Here is an 18,053-nt window from a genome sequence, read left to right on the forward strand (position 1 = left end):
AGAAGGAGATGGCAGAAATGTTTCAAAATCTGGAAAAAACGATAAAACATGAAATGACAGCTATTCGAAATGATTTAGGTCACCTTCTATTGAGAATGGAAGAAACGGAGAAGAAAGTTAAAATCCAGGCCCAGAAAATAGATAATTTAAAGGAAAGAATAAGCCAATTAGAAAATAACCAGAAAAAAATGACCTATAGGATGGAAGTTCAAGAAAATAAAGAAAGAAGGAGTAATCTTAGAATACGAGGAATCCCAGAGACTGCTAAAGGGGAAATACTATATGAACTAGTTAAAAAAATCCTAAACTCCATAAGAGATAAACCGGAATCTGATGGGATCGACCTGGATGGAGTGTTTAGGGTAGGAAAGTTCAAACGGGCTACTGAGAAGGAAAGATCGAGGGACATAATTGTCCAGTTCCAAAATTTTGGGGCCAAAGATGAGATCTGGAAGAAGACCAAGGGAAGACCATTAGTTAAGTATGGAGACTTGACTATCCAAATCTATGCGGACTTAACAGTAGAGACCCTAAGGAGAAGGAGATCCCTGAAACCCCTGTTGGAGCAAATGAGAAAACAGAATGTGCAGTATAGATGGGGTACCTCAGCATTTCTGATTGGCTGGAAAAATGGGGTCACAGCGTATTTGAGATTTCCGGATGATTTAAGAGATTTTTGTGATAGACTGGACTTGCAAAGAATGAAGATAGCTGGCTGGGAAGAAGAGGAAGAAGATAAAGGAAACATAAATGTTAAAAGAAAAGAGGACTGGCAACAGGTCGGGCTGAGGGAGGCATCGGGAGTGGAGGAGGAGGAGAGGGAGAATTAAGTAGAAAACGAATTTTTTTTTTTTTTTTTTTCTTCTCTCTCTCTTACTTCTCCCTCTCGCCCCTAGCCTTCCCCCTCCGGATGCCGAGACCCGCTTGGAGGCTCCGATTAAGGCAGGGAGGTAAAGAGTAAAGACTTTTTGACAGAGAGAGGGAATCGGGGCGGTTGGAGGAGAGGTGAACCGTACATAGGCGGAGCTGACGCCCTAAACTTTAAATCAATGGTGGAAATAGATCCACAAATGATTTGTAGGCAGATTATAGGCCTAAAAACGGGTAGGGAAAAAAGAAGGGGGGATGGGAGGGGTGGGGGGAGGTGGGGAGGGAGGGAGGGGGGAGGGGAAGAGAGTTGGGTGGGTGGAAGGGAGGAGAGGAGGAGAGGAGGTATTGGGTCAATACTCTGCAGGACAGAAGAGATGAAGAGGAAGAGGCAATCTGGAAGAGAGATGGACTTAATTGGGAAAGATGGAAGAATTACAGTTTATAACCTATAATGTGAACGGGCTGAGTTGTCCAGGGAAGAGATTTAGGTTGTTTAAAGAGTTACATCATAGGGCTACGTCAGTGGTATTTTTACAAGAGACGCATTTCGAGATAGAGGCAAACGTGAAATTGAAATCCAAATACTATCCAACATGGTATTACGCAGATTCCCCAATTAAAAGAGCAAAAGGGGTTGCAATAGGTGTGGCAAAGAACATGAGATTTGAGTTGGAGGGGAGGTTCTTATTTTTAAAAGGTAGACTCCAGGGGATTGAGTGTACTTTAGCCAATATATATTGTCCCAATAAAAACTCGGAGAAGTATATGAAGGGCTTGTTGAAAAAATTAATGGACTTTAAAAAAGGGCGTTTGATAGTAGCTGGAGACCTAAACTTTTGTATGGACCCACAAAAAGATAATACCTCTCCTGTGCAAAGAGAGGGGAGTAGGGCTCTGAGAGCTATGAAAAAAGTGATGCATGAATATCAACTAGTGGATACTTGGAGAATAAGGCATATGAAAGACAGAGACTATACCTTCTTCTCGAATGCACATGAGATATACTCGAGATTAGATTACATCTTAATAGACCATCAACTAATAGATCACCTGGTAAAAATTGACATAGAGACAAGGACGTTCTCGGATCATGCTCCGGTCGTGATGAAGTTGAGATGGGGAAGAAGGTGGACGGGAGGATTAGGGTGGAGGTTAAATGAGGCCCTTCTTCTGGATGAGGATGTAGTTCAGAAAATCGAGAAAGAGATTAAGGAATACTTTAAGGAGAACGAAACAGAGGAAGTATCGATAGCTACAGTCTGGGAAAGTCATAAGGTATTCATAAGAGGAATCTTGATTGCGGCTGGAGCAAGGAAGAAAAAGGAAAGAAGAGAGAAGGTCAGTGGGCTCTTAAAAGAAATATTAGACTTGGAGCAGATCCATAAGAAGAAAATAACAAAAGATACGAGACAGAACTTACTGGATAAAAAAGAGGAGTTAGAGAGGTTGATGGATGAGGAGAAGAGAAGAGTATACAACAGGGTTTTGAACGAGAGGTATAGATGGGGAGACAGACCAGGAAGATATTTAATGAGAGCTTTGAATAAAAAGAAAAATAGGAATTATATAGAAAAGATAAAAAGTTCAAAGGGGGAGCTGGCCCACTCAAATAAAGAGATTATTAAAGTGTTTACGGAGTATTATAAAAAGTTATATAATATTAGCCCCCAAGACCCTCTAAAGGAAATCCAAGAGGGAATTAAGGAAAAAAAGATGACATACTTAAAAAAAGGCGGGATTACCAAAACTAAGTGAAGCACAGTTGAACTCCCTAGACGTAGAAATCTCCCAGGAAGAAATTAAAATAGCATTAAGAAGTACAGGAGGGGGAAAAAGTCCAGGTCCGGATGGCTATACAGTTGGGTACTATAAGAAATTTAGTGAAGTATTGTTACCCAAACTGGAGAAATATATGAATGCACTGGGAGGTGGGATGGAAATGAGGAGAGAATCCCTACAGGCACATGTAGTACTTATTCACAAGGAGGGAAAGGACCCATCGCAGTGCTCCAGCTATAGACCGATCTCATTATTGAACACAGACACTAAACTGTATGCAAAGGTGTTAGCAAACAGGTTGAGAGATCTGATGCCTGAATGGATCCACGGAGATCAGGTGGGCTTTGTACCGGGGAGAGAAGGTAGAGATAATGGCTTGAGAACCCTGATGCTTATTCAGAAGAGTAGAAGAGGGAAAGCCCCGGTGGTGCTCTTGTCAATTGATGCGGAGAAGGCATTTGATAGAGTGGACTGGGGCTTTATGATGGACAACTTAAAAGTGCTGGGGTTAGGAGATAGAATGCGAGAGTGGATAAGTAAACTATATAGGGAGCCTACTGCAATCATCACGGTAAATGGGGAGAGATCAGAACCCATTGGAATGTCAAATGGTACAAGACAGGGCTGTCCTCTGTCTCCCCTGCTATATGTATTGTCACTCGAACCTCTGCTGTCAATAATAAGAAATAGTGGATCTGTAAAGGGAATTCAGATAGAATCCATAGAACATAGAGTAGCGGCCTTTGCGGACGATTTATTGTTCTATGTGGGGAATCCCAGAATAACTCTCCCAAATATAATGAAGATTCTGAAGGAGTACGGTGAACTATCAAATTTAAAAATTAACCCAACGAAAACAGAGATCCTGAATATTAATATATCAAAGAATGAAAAAGAAAAATTACAAAAAGAATTCCCCTTTATTTGGAGAGAAAAAGAGATAAAATACCTAGGAATAAAAATCACTGCCTCATCCAAGCATTTGTATAGAGTAAATTATATCTCTTTGATTAATGAGATCAGGGAAGATTTAAAAAGACTAGAAGGAGGAAATCCATCCTGGATAGGACGTATAAACTTAGTCAAAATGGTAATTATGCCTAAAATACTGTATAGATTTCAAATGGTACCAATTAAAATTCCAGAAGCCTTCTTTAAGATAATTAAAAAAATGTTAACAAGATACATATGGAAGAATAAAAAACCTAGAATAGCATATGAAACATTGAGTAGGACTAAAGAGAAAGGGGGATTGGGTTTACCAGATGTCAAGAGATATTATAAAGCAGTGGTTTTGGCAAGAATATATGACTGGACATTTAACCATAAGGGGAAAAGTTGGGTAACAATAGAGAATGAGCTTAGTGGAATTGGATTGAGTCAGATGATATGGGTCCCACCACAGTTTAGGGGAACCAAAGAAAGCATAAGTATTTACACTTTAAATGTCTTTAGGGTATGGGACAATTTACATAAAAATATGAAATGGGAATTTAATTCAACATTAATGCCTCTCACGAATTCTGAGTACTTTCCTCCGGGAAAGAACAAGATTTCGGGGAGATGGTTCAGAAAGGAAGATACCCAATTGAGAGATGTATTGGTGGAGGGGGAATTGAGATCACTTAAAGAGTTAATAGAGAAGAAGGGAGACATTTTTTTTAGAATGGATGAGTGGAAATACCATCAATTGAAAAGTTTTATTGGAAAACTACCGAAACCTTTGAGAATAAAACAGGAGTGGAATATGTTTGAAAGGTTGTTGGAGACACAAAGGGATGGGAAGCACGGTGTTTCAAAAGTGTATAGAATTCTCACAGAATTAGACACAAACACAAAGTTAAATTTTATGACAAAATGGGAAAGAGATATGGGAGTTGAGTTTGATGAGGATAGACAGAGAAAGATGTTTAGATTGATACACGATAATGTTAGTATGAGAGAGGTGGAGGTTAATTATAAGTTTGTGACACGATGGCACATCACACCAAGTGTTGAACACAAGATGAATGGGGAAAGTTCAAATATGTGTTGGAGAGGATGTGGAGATATAGGCACGGTGTTTCACATATGGTGGGAATGTCCGAAAATCCAGGCTTTTTGGAAGACAATAGTCAAGTTGATTAAAGAAATAACGGAAATTGACATAGGATTAGATCCAACGACGTGTCTCCTACACGTTGTGGAGACATCTGTAAATAAATATAAAGATTCAGGTATTTGGTACTTCTTGAATGCAGCGAAAGGGTTGATACCCAAGTTTTGGCGGAAAGTCGAGGTACCGAAGGAGGTGGACTGGATTAACAGAGTAAACCAGATAGGTAGAATGGAAAGATCATATCATATGCAGGAAGACAGATTGGGAGTGTATCTAAGGAGATGGGAAAAGTGGGAAAGAGCAGGATTGAAAGAGAAATATAAGAAAACATAAACTAGGATGTTAACATAACATTAAAAAGCCTCAAGAGAATAGAATGGGAAAGAGTCTGCAGAGGGGGAAGAGGGCTGGGAGGGAGGGGTAGTGGGATGGGAAAGAAAAGAGTTTTAAGTAAGGGAAAGACAGAAATGTTATAAATGTATACTTGTATGAGAATTACTTCCCTGTTTGAGTTTTTGTATTAACATGAAAAATTTAATAAATATTTAAATTAAAAAAAAAAAAAACATAAAACCTCATTTGCCACATAGTTGCCTAATTAAACCGTTCATTGAGGACAGCTTGTAAGTTGGAGACATCCTGTAAGAAAATTATCCCACTGCAAAGCTTGGTGTCATCTGCAAAGACTAAAACAGTATTTTTAATCCCAGACCCTATATCGTTTATAAATATATTAAAAAGTAAGGGTACTAACGTTGAACCTTTGGGTACACCACTGATGACCCTAGACCATTCAGAGTTTGAATCATTAACCACTACTCTCTGAATACGATCTTTTAGCCAATTTTCTATCCATTTTGCATACCATTTTTTTTTTTCCTCAAGCCAGTAGACTTTACCTTACACATTAGCCATGTCTGGGGAACTGTGTCAAACGCTTTTGCAAAATCCTAGTATACCACATCCACCACCACCCCTCTGTCCAAGGTTTTGCTCACCTCCTCATAAAAAGAAATCAGATTTGTTTGACAACTTCTGTCTTTCATGAATCCATGCTGTCTGTTGCTTAAAATATTTTTTCCCAGCAAAAACTCATCTATGTGGTCTTTTATTAAACTCTCCAGTATCTTCCCAATTATAGAAGTTAATTAGGTCTATATTTACTTGGTAAAGATTTTGATCCCTTTTTTAAATACAGGCACCCCTTTGGCCTTAGCCAATCCAGCGGTACTATGCCAGTCATTAAAGCGGTACTCCACTCACGCTGTCAAAAAATAAAAGTCAGCAGCTACAAAAACTGTAGCTGCTGACTTTTAAAAAACACCCACTCACCTGTCCCTCGGTCCCGCGGTGTGTCCCCTGCAGCCCGTTTTACCAGCCGTCTTCTCTCCCTGGGCGCCGGCATCTTCAGTGTGGGCACCCAGCTATGGCAGCTTCACAGCCGGGTACCCACTGCGCATGTGCGAGTAGCGCTGCACTTCCTGAATGGTCCTGTAGGCTTTTGGGACTTGTCACGAGCCCCAAAAGACTATGCAGTGGGAGGAAGGGAGGACACCTTCCATTTCCAATTGCCTAGGTGATCGGAGTGGAAGTGGGGGGGGGGTCAAATTCTGAATCCCACCCCCCCAAAGGGGCCAATCCTTAATGGGGAGCAGGGGACCAGTCTTTAAAGCAGAACTTCCTCTTTTGGGTGGAGCTCCGCTTTGAAGAGTCCCTAAAAATAAGAAACAATGGCTTTGAAATAATAGAGATCAATTCTTTAAGGACTCGTGAGTTTATGCCATCCATTCAAGGTGCTATATTCACTTTTTTTTCTGTCTAAATATTTCTGGATCATATCAGTTGTGTGCCAATGTGGATCATCTGGGGCTGTGTCAATGCCATGCCCATTGTAGATAAGAGCTCCCCCATGCTCCTTTGTATACACAGAGCTGGAGAAGGTATTTAATAAATTTGCCTTCTCTTTGTCCCCAGTCACCCGCTCTAGAGTAATTTGTAAAGGGCCTTCTTGCTCGGTCCTGACCTTTATACTATTAATATATTTGAAAAATTTTTAGGGGTTTGTCCTGCTATCTTTTGCAATCTGTCGTTCATTTTCAGTTTTTGCGGCATTGATTTCCTTTTTACATATTCTGTTATATTCTTTGTAATGTTTAACCTCCCTGGCAGTAATCCCGAGAGTGGCTCAGGGTTAATTTTCATTACCAAAAGCAGTAACTCCGAGCCACACTTGGGATTACACTGTAGTGTAACTTACCTTGTCCTTGCGATACCCCGATGTCCTCCCACTGTGTCCTCCGGCTGATGCTGGCACCCATATTCTGGGTTCCCTTCCCTTCGAGCTCTGCGATGCAGAAGGGTGGAACCGGCGGGAGATTCAAAAAAGTAAACAAAACATGACATACACACAATTCATTGTAATCTGTTAGGATTACATTACTGTGTCAAACCATTTCACCTCAGTTTTCTCCCTAGTGCTTTGTCCAGTGCCCTGCCTGCATTTTTACCATTTTTTTCTACCTGGAAACTTGAGAACATCCATGACATCCAAAACACCCCTTTTTTAGGTCAAAAGCGGTTTTAGACCATCTAGAAAACAGTGATCGTGAATTAGAATCACTTGCAGAATTGAGCGATAGTGATTCGTGGGGAAATTCATCATAAGACACTGAAAGTGACCACAGTGACGATTCTGCGACTGAGCTCAGTGATGTGCGAACTTGGTGCTCTATTTCAAATTTCAGTGTTTTTGGTTTGATTACATTATTGAATTAAATGTATTATATTATTTTTTATTATAATTTATGATTTCCTATTTCAAACTTTATCATACCCGGGATGTTTTCTAGGCTCTTGTTTGGACAGATTTAAGGGAGTTATTCCTAAGAATTACAGGCCTACAATATAAATCAACACATTTCCATGCAAAACAATGTGCCGCTTTGACATTCAAAAATATTGACATAATCAGACCGCCAGGGAGGTTAATTGATTATGGCGTTCCTTCATTTTTATATTTAATCAAAGCTCTTTTATTTATAGCTTTTTTTAACTTTGGCTGTAAGAAACATAGGTTTGATTTTTAGCCTTTTAAGCTTGTTGCCCATGGGAATTTTGCAGAGTGCCACTTACAGGTTTTTTGAATTGCTCCCTTTTCTGTGTTGTGTTCGATGCCAATATTCACTGTATGAACCAATGAACTAATACAGGTGCATAATCCAATATAACCAGGTCTCCTTTTCAAACATTTTTGTTAGTTGCATTATTCGAATGAAACCTATCAACCCTAGAACAGGAATTTGTGTACATGTGAATCAGAAGTATAGTAATTGCCCAGCAGATGCCTGTACCTTCAGAGATCCGTGAGACCACCCAACATTAACAGGGTGTGAAAGATTATATTTTGCATGGATGGCAAATTTTGGGTTTTTCAGCTGTTGGAGGGTCTTGCGAATTGAGGGCTGCGTTAACGTCTTCTCTGATTGGTATCAGGTTTTGGGCTCCCTGCTGCATGGTTTATTTGAGGGACCAATGGGCGATTGGCAGAGTTGTGTCCATATGCATTTGAGGGTAAAAACATTGCTATTGACTGCAGTTTACAAGCCTCTTGGGTGTCCAAAATGTAATCCAGTACAGTGCATGTCCACAAACCAGTCCAATGCACTACAGGTCCCACCTTTTCAGTGTCCAAACTTATGCGTGCCAAGAGTGTAGAATGTAAGTCCAGATCTCTTCTGGTAGCTGCAGGATCCTCTGGATGTTTGGCTCTGAAGCCAGACAACCAGAGGATCCTGCAGTTACCAAAAGAGATATGGGTGCTGCTTAAGAAACAAAAGAACAGCAGTACAGGATCCTCATTAGCAATATACTAAAAATGTATTCAATAAAATAAAATGGCACGCTCACACATAAAGTTCTTGACAATCTGCACAAATGGTGAATCCAACAAGATAGAGGTACCATCACGTAGTAAAGCATCAGCTAATCTTGCTCCCTGGACGGCATATCAGGGAACTCAGACCGCCCATTGCTGGTGTCCAGCACAGCAATCACTGCCTCAGGGGGGAGGTAATGCATTTCAAAAGACACTCATTCTTTGTCATAGCCGGACGTCTTTGTCAGAACTCGCTTTGTGGTCAATTGCCAGTGCTCTCAGTACAGTTCCCACCCATTATTTGTTTAAGAACATGAAGCCCTGATATGGAAGTTTTTTGCCTGCTCATGACAACAGGTTATCAAAGGCCTTTCTGCTTCTGGTGAAGCTTCAACTATTAGGACTACACGTTTTTCATCGGGACGTAGCACATCTATGTTTTATAGAGTTGCATGCAGGTTCAGGAGCTAACAGTATCTTCATTTGAGGCAATTCCCTTCAATAACTTTCACACCAGAGTGCTGCAGAATGAGATACCATCCAAATGTGTCAGGTCCCCTCTTTCCTTGTATGGAGAGTTCAGCCTGCAGTTCTACACCAAGGCATCTCTTCTGTATTGTCTTTATTTACAAATAGTGTCACAGGGGTTCTCCCTTCATCCTTTTAACTGGAAGACCCTATTGGCATATTTTTTTCTCATTTGAGACATGTTTTAGATGTTGCAGAGTTCAGACACTACCCCCAGTGATTTTTGGGAGAAAAATTTGAGTTGTGTAGCTTTTAAACCTTTTTTTTCAGTAGTTAATAAAGTACCCCAGATCCTTACCATAATGTTGTACTTCTGTTGCTATAGTTATGATTCTAGAGATGATCACCCTTACATCATTTTGTTCACTGTTTGATACACTGGATTTAATTCAGCATATCATCTTAGAGGTCAGGACATTCCCCCCCAATAGAGGGGTAAAAATTAAAGCAAGTACAAAAATATGTTTATTTTAAACATTTAGGGTCAATGAAGGATTGTTAGAGACCTACAAATGAATTCTATAATTCTTTAATATACCCACATGGCTTAATACTGTATTCACTGTGTCCTTTTTTTTTTTTTTTTTATATCCAGGGGCTCCACAGTGCCAGCGTTCCTGGAATTTTGGCTTTGGATTTATGTTCAACAGACACAAATAAAACTCTTACTGGTGAGGAATTTTGTTCTTTCCCGAGTTTCCTTTTTGTTTCAGTATCAACTAGCTTTAAACAGATCAGCTACTTTAGTATGTTAATTTAGTGTGTTGAAATGGATGTCCTTCAAATAGAAAAAGTAGCATCTTTGCTAAGATTTGCATGTCTTTTATTGCTGTATCTTTTTTTTTTTTGTTTTTTGTTTTTTTAAACTGAGTTTTCTATTTGTGGACAGGTCACAAACTTGCTTTGGAAGACAATAATGCTGCGTTATCTTTAAATATATCAATTGCTTATATGCTATAATAGATCACCGCACCAACATCGTAGTGAATATCTAATATACAGTAAACAGTTATATAATCTAGTGTGTGAAAATGTCCAAACAAGCATGTATCAGGTGAAATCTTTTGCTGCATTATGAACCAGAGTTTTGTAAAGTGGTAGAATAACCAGATAATCGTGAACAGAAAATGAGATCTCATGGGTAATGAAATAAACGAATATACAAATGTTGATAATAATTAATATGGTATTAAAGTATAACTAAAAGCAAAACTTCTTGTACTTTTTTTCGTTTTGGATAGAGTGGAGAGGGATTAGAACGCCTGTCAGTTTTTATTGCTGTCTGTGCCACCATTAGGAGATTCATCCTGTCTATTTGCCCTGTTTACCATTATCAATGAAAGTAAAAGTAAACCATACATTTTGGGTTGTCCCCAGAAAAGTAGTAGAGGGGAAATCTTCAAATGGGGACACTAGTTCTGGTGGCCTGGGGGTCCTCAAGGGATTTCCTTAATTTGTGGGGATTTTCTCTCACTTCCTGTTTGGTTATGGGACAGGAAGCAAAGGGAAATCTCTGAAATGGGACACAGATGGCATAAAATTATCTGACAAAGGTTCTAACCCTCTCTTGCTCTATCCAAAATAACAAAAAACTTTTTCCAATAGTTTTACTTTAAAATTCAAGGAGAAGAAGAGAAACCATCTTGTTTACAACAATGCAAATGGCATCACTTACAGTCATGGCCAGAAATATAGGCAACCCTCCATTAATGCACCACTTCGCCCAAAATATTGATGCAATTACAAATGTTTAGGCATTCTCATGTTTATTTTTTTTATTGGTATGACACAAAAAAAGTGAAGAAACAAAAAGCCAAATCTGACACATTCCATGCAAAACCCCAAAAATGGATTTTGGAGGGGTTATTTTGTTTTTGTTTTTTTTTTGAGTTTTGCATGGAATGTGTCAGATTTGGCTTTTTGTTTCTCCACTTTGTGTCATACCAATAAAAACATAAGAAATAAACTTGAGAATGCCAAAACATTTGTAATTGCAACAATTTTCTGGGCGAAGTGGTGTATTTGACAGAAATGCAGGGGTTCCAGTATCTTTGGCCATGACTGTATATATAGGAACAGAGCCATATACCCAAAACATAATTTGTAAGACTTAACCATTATCTATATTTAGAAAACATTTTAGCTCTCGGTTCACATTGAGACCATAAAGAGTATGTTTTCATGTTAAAGATCCACCAGGTTTCCAAACATGAAATTTCTCACATAATGTTACTCTCTCTCTAGTGTGGCATATTATCATCTGATGATGATTTTAATGCCTGATGGGTCTTTATTATAAAACTTGACCTAATGTTTAAAAAGACGGTCGTTTGAACCCATTAAGGATATTGGCATTTGCTTATCATTTTCACCTGAAGAGTCTGTGTGGTCCTGCCGATATATTGCAGGCCACATGAGCATTGGAGAAGGTACACCACATTGGCCGAATTCTCAGATTCTCAACATTTTCACCAGGAGCATTAGGGGAATGGTCTACGCAGATCCATACCTATGGCTGATGCTCAAGAAGATGGTACTTGGACCCTGCATAGGACTTGATGTGGTGAATGTGACACGGGGACAAACTGTAATGTTGCCATCTGGCACTGGACCCTGCACATACGGAACTTTGTGCAATATCTTCTTGCCTGGTGTTTCTGGCAGGGTGCTCTACAAGTCCAACGTAGTGGGACCCCAGAAAGTCCATGAAGGCTGTATGAGCATGCTGTGGATGGGTGATGTGCCCCATGGTAGCCCTGCTGATTTTTTGGATTAGGTGCCGCTTACCCCCCCTTCTTGGGAAGTATTGTCCTGGAGATAGTACATAGCTGTGTTCATGTACATGTACATAGCTGTGTTCATGTACATGTACATAGCTGTGTTCAGGGCAGCCCTGAAGATTGTTGATGTCATTCTAGGAAGCTCCCCACTTTCACTGGAAGCTAGGCCGTGAACGCATGTGGCATGCTGCAACGTGTTGTCAGAGATGAGGCAGAGCTCCTGGTGGAGGCCATCTACCTACTTCCTTTGGGAAGGTGAGCAACCGCCATCATGGTTCGCTTAAGATGGTGCCAGTCCCTGTCAGCAGCCAGAGTCATAGAGGAGCTTCAAACACTGTACACAGCCAGCGATGTTTAGTCCCCACAGGCTCTCTCCAGTCATCCATATGGATGCTGCTAATCACAGCAGGTATCTGGGGTGGCACGCACACATACTCTTCCCTCATGCTGATGATGGTGGGCACTTGAAACCTGGGTGGTGATCACCTAAGGTAACCAGCACACTGGTGCTGACTTTGCACAGTGCCCCTTCTTAGCTTACCAGGACTAACGTATCAATGTAGATCCCACTATATGGGTCAGCAAGCCTTATCTCAACTGGACGGCTGACAGGAGAGGATATTGTGGAGGGATGGGAAAGAACATCTTAGATCTAGCCCATCATGCCACAATTCCATGGGGACAATGTGTTCCTTTGGCATTCTGACTCCTTTTAACCTTTGTGGTATTTTTTCCTCCAATTCCTGTGTGATTGCAGAGGAATCTATTTCCTCCTCCCATACTCATTTGGGGGGGGGGGGCCTATGGGAGGAAAATACAGGGGCAGACAGAAGGGTACCTCCACTACCTCAGTGGTCCCTTGCTCCAGTTTTTGTGGCTGGGAGGATTTGTCACCTGCGTTAGTGAGGATTCTACTCCAACTCCCTCTGTTCTAGTTGGCTTGGACCATGGATGTTGCAAATATATAGATATTCTCCCTGTCCTCCCCCTCCTCATTTACAGAGGAATAATTTGGGAGAAAATGCAGAAGCAGACAACTGTACAGGGATGGGTAATGGAAGACTCCTTAGAGGACTTTGCATCTGCGAACTCCCAGGGTCAGAGTTTAACTCAGAAGGCCTTTGTATAATTCTTGCAGGAGTAAAATAAGTAACTGTTCCTCCTGCGCTTAATAAACACCTAAAACCAATGTAAAAGCTGATTGCACCCAAACCCCTTACCCAAAAGTGTACATAAACAACATAAATTATCATATGGTAAGACTATATGATAAAAAGACTAAAAATATATATAAACGAAATGTGAAATATAAGAGATCCTACAGGGATCTATTACAAAGTGCCATATAGTGCAAATAGTGAAGTAAACAAATAGGTCCTAAAATGGACCCTTATACAAAGTGGAAAACAACAAACTTCCCAATCCCAAAGTGGGATAATTCTCACACACCAAATGTGTAAAAAAAAAACGGATCCCAATAATGGGATAATCGTACATCAAATGCTAAAGTGACAAGTGCTCATCAAAAACTCATACAATACTCCTTAAATCCATAGATTTGAAAAATAAACAATGGAAAAGATGGGGGGGGGGGGATATATATGTATATGTGTGTGTGTGTATATATATATATATATATATATATATATATATATATATATATATATATATATATATATATATATATATATATATATATATATATATATATATAAAATACACACACACTCTATTGAACTTTTATGATTGTTTATTCAAAGTCCAAAAAATGTGCAGAAAAAAATACCGTGTATCGACGCGTTGCATCACGTATCCCACGTGACTTCTTCAGGATATCTTGGTACACCCTGCTATAAGGTCATCTACCAACCTATCCAGGAAAGGGAGCATCCTTATGCTGTTTGTGGAGCCCTTTTTGGAGGTCGGATAGCAAGGAGGTCTTAACCGTGTAGGATCCTGGTGTGATCCAAAAGGCGCATTGGCCCATAGGGTCATTTAAAGGAGGTGAGGGGGCATTTCAGCCATTGTAGGATTTATTTGTTGCGCACACCACACGGCACCATTTCTTCACGTCCATTGATTAGCGAAGCCCCTTAGATGTGGGGGATTTTTTTTCTGCACTTTTTTGGACTTTATCGGACTTTTATGATTGTTTATTCATTGTGTGTGTGTGTGTGTGTGTGTGTGTGTGTGTGTGTGTATATATGTGTATATATATTTTTTTTTTTTTCCATTGTTTATTTTTCATATTTATTTTTCATATCTATGGATTTATTGAATATTTTGCGTTTTTGAGCACTTGTCACTTTGGCATTTAATGTGCGATTATCCCATTATTGGGATCCACTTTTTTACACGTTTGGTGTATGAGAATTATCCCATTTTGGAATTGGGAAGTTTGTTGTTTTCCACTTTGTATAAAGGTCTATTTTAGGACCTCTTTGTTTACTTCACTATTTGCACTATTATTATTATACAGTATTTATATAGCGCCAAAGGGTATGCTCAGCGCTGTACAGTAGCAAGGGGGACAGAACACGAGACAAGACTGTAACAATACACTACATTCTTTCAAGCTTACAATCTAGGAGGGAGGGGAAGGTGGTACAGGAGGAGATGGCTGTGGGGGATGGAGTGGTGGGAGGAGTGGAGGAGGTTAGGATGTTAGGTGAGGTCGGGTGTTAGGTGAGGTTGGGGTAAGCTTCCCTGAAGAGGAGGGTTTTCAGGGTGCGCCTGAAGGTGAGGAGGGTAGGTGACAGTCTGATGGATTGGGGTAGGGAGTTCCAGAGGATGGGGGAAGTCCTGGAGAAGTCCTGCAATCGGGCGTGGGAGGAGGAGACCAGGGAGCTAGAGAGTAGGAGGTCCTGTGAGGAGCGGAGGGCACGGGTAGGGTAGTATTTGGGTATCAGGTCAGTTATGTAGTTCGGGGCGGCATTGTGAATGGCTTTGTAGGTCAGAGTTAGCAGTTTGAATTTGATGCGTTGGGCAATCGGGAGCCAATGAAGGGATTGGCAGAGGGGAGAGGCAGATGTGGAGCGCTTGGTGAGGTGGATGAGTCTAGCTGCTGAGTTTAGGATCGACTGGAGTGGGGATAGCGTTCGTTTGGGTAGGCCAGTGAGAAGGGAATTGCAATAGTCCAGGCGTGAGATGATGAGGCAATGTACGAGTTGTTTGGTGGTGTCTGGGGTGAGGAATGTGCGTATCTTGGAGATGTTGCGGAGGTGGAGCCTGCAAGATCTGGATAGCAGTTGGATGTGGGGTAGGAAGGAGAGGTGGGAGTCCAGGGTGACACCCATGACTTTAGCGCGTGGGGTGGGAGAGATGGTGGCGTTGTTAGTAGTGATGGAGAGGATGGGGGGGGGCACGGGGTGGGGGGAAGACCAGGAGCTCAGTTTTGGATAGGTTAAGTTTGAGGAAATGGAGCGACATCCAGTTTGATATGTCGTTTAGGTGGTGGGCGATATGGGCAGTGAGTGAGGTGGGGGGTGGAGAGGTAAATTTGGGTGTCGTCGGCATAGAGGTGGTAATTGAAGCCGTGGGAGTGAATAAGTTTGCCAAGGGAGGAGGTATAGATGGAGAAGAGGAGGGGCCCGAGGACAGAGCCTTGGGGCACCCCGACAGAGAGGGGGAGGGAGGGGGAGGTGGCAGTGTTGTAGGTGACACTGAAGGAGCGTTGGGAAAGGTAGGAGGCGAACCAGGAGAGAGCAGCGTCCTTGATGCGAAGGGAGTGCAGTTTTTGCAAGGAGGAGAGGGTGGTCAACAGTGTCGAAGGCCACAGAGAGGTCGAGGAGCAGGAGGATAGAATAGTGGCCATTGGCTTTGGCGGTTAGCAGGTCATTGGTGATTTTAAGTAGGGCGGTTTCGGTGGAGTGCAGGGGGCGGAAGCCAGACTGTAGGGGGTCTAGGAGGTTGTTATCAGTGAGGTGGGCGCTTAGGCGATTGTAAACCAGGCGCTCAAGGAGCTTGGAAGTGAAGGGCAACAAGGAGATGGGTCTAAGGTTGTTAAGGTTAGTGGGGTCAAGGGAGGGTTTTTTGAGTATGGGGGTGATGTGTGCGTGCTTTAGAGGGGAGGGGAAGGTGCTGGTGGAGAGAGAGAGATTGAAGATGTGGGTGAGGGAGCGAATGATGGAGGGGGGGTGACTGGAGGAGCTGTGAGGGGATAGGGTCCAGGGGGCAGGTGGTGAGGCGGGCTTCAGTGAAGACCTTAGAGACCTCCTCAGGGTTAGTTGGGCTGAAGGAGCGGAATGTTGGGGGTGATGATGTGCGGGGCGTTAGGTATAGTGGGGGGTAGTGCGACTATGAGGTCAGGGGAGGGGGGGGTTGAGCGGTTGAGGGAGGGCGGGAGGCTGGGTGGAGAGGTGGATTGTGAGTTGACAATGTCCTTACGGATTGCGTCAATCTTGTTTTGGAAGTGAGTGGCAATCTCGTGGGCAGTGAGTGAGGTGCTGGGTGGGGGTGGGGGGGAGAGAGCAAGGATTTGAAAGTGGAGAAGAGCCGACGAGGACAGGTGGAGAGGGTGTTGATAAGGGTTATGAAATAGGCTTGCTTGGCGGCGTGGAGGGAAGTGGTGTAGGCGAGGTAGGCGGCTTTATAGAGGGAGAACGCGGGAGGGGATCTGGTTTTGCGCCATAATCGTGTGGTCGTTTTGCCAGGGTTGAAGCGATCGGGGTCTAATGCTACGTGTGGTTAGGGGTGCCAGGGAGTCAAGGGCAGCTGACAGTGAGTCGTTGTATGCAGTAGTGGCCAGGTCAGGGCATGACAGAGGGAGGATATATGGCACTTTGTAATAGATCCCTGTAGGATCTCTTATATTTCACATTTATTTTGTTTATATTTATATATATTTTTTAGAGTTCTATATTTTTAGTCTTTTAGCGCTGCACCGTATCTTGCAGAAGGAGTGCACAGCAATTTGAAGCTGCTGCTTACCGAGTCATCTTCTCAAAAGATTCATCTCTGGGATTGTGGTAGCCGTTGCATATTTTTTTTTTCACTTTTTTGTAATAAAAATATATATTCAAAAAAACAATTGGTGTGTATAATCACATCTTTTTGCAGGTAAAAAAAAGTGCATTTATTATTTGTATTTTTGTTACTAGAAGTCTGTAAAGCATTGCACCCACGATTGGCAGATCACTGGTGCAATGCAAGACTCCTGCAAACTGTGTAGGCTGTTTGTTCGTAACTTGAACGAACAGGTAGTTATGCACTGACAGGAACGAACCATGAACTACCTAAAGCACTCAACAGCTCCCTGGCAGTTCATTTGAGAACTACTACAAGCCGACAGCCGCAAAGGCGGTTGGTACTTGTAGTTCTCCTATTAAGAGAACTCTGAAGGAATGATGTGACCAGGTGGCCAGAGCCCTGCACAGCAGTGTTTTAAAACAAATTGTGACAGTGCATTCAAGGGGAAGATCCCCAGCTAGCTTTCACTAGAGGCGGTGGGTCAGGGAGAGGCTGCAGCAGTGGTTACGTCTTCCACCCTAAAAACATGTGGAACATACATGTTCCTGAAGGTGAACTTATCCTTTTAAGGATGTTTTATAGGCAAATGGTTCACTGAAGAGATTTGCTTAGAGTAGTATTTGTGCAGTAAGGGTTCTCTTTTACCTTACGACCAAGAACAAACACACAATGCAACAATCTGCTGCTCCTATTTGTTCTGCAACCCCCTTTTTCTCACTGATCTCAGGCCTTGACTTCTAAGTCAGGACTTTAGTCCCAGTTTGGTAGGAAGTCCTAGGCTCCTGAGCATTATGGAAAAAAAAAATTGGAGCCTGAGCCTTCTTTTTTTTTTTTCAGTGAAGGGGCAACCCCATGCGGGTGGGAGGGACATTGCAAATTCTCAATCGCCTTTTTTCTCAGGGAGTGACCCTTCCAGATCAAGGGGAAGATAAGTTTTGCAGGTTCTACTCAAACCTCTTTATGTTCCAAAACCATTAAGAAATGTTAATCCCATTCCGGACCTCAGCAATTCTCAGTAGGTTCCTCCAGGTCTGAAAGTCCAAATGGAATCGGTCTCAACCCATGACACAGAGTGTTTAATAGGTTCTGTGGTGGCCTTACTCCAGCTGGGAGATTCCTGGCAGCAGTGGAAGCAGTAGTTACGTGCTTGTATTTC

The 18,053-nt window shown here is 41.9% G+C and overlaps 1 protein-coding gene across 2 annotated transcripts in view; it reads left to right on the top strand.

Annotated features, from left to right (window-relative positions):
* Window positions 1–18,053, top strand: part of PRPF19 (pre-mRNA processing factor 19) — a 294,523-nt gene that overhangs the window by 142,855 nt on the left and 133,615 nt on the right. For both annotated transcript variants that reach the window (XM_089689866.1, XM_089689867.1), the window contains one exon: window positions 9,745–9,820. In XM_089689866.1, the coding sequence (XP_089545992.1) occupies window positions 9,745–9,820 (76 nt within the window). The remainder of the gene's footprint in view (window positions 1–9,744; window positions 9,821–18,053) is intronic.

Source organism: Staurois parvus, unplaced genomic scaffold (assembly GCF_062004578.1).
Source record: "Staurois parvus isolate SC_StPar_1 unplaced genomic scaffold, SC_StPar_1.0 ptg000502l, whole genome shotgun sequence".
In the NCBI taxonomy this organism is placed as follows: Eukaryota; Metazoa; Chordata; class Amphibia; order Anura; family Ranidae; genus Staurois; species Staurois parvus.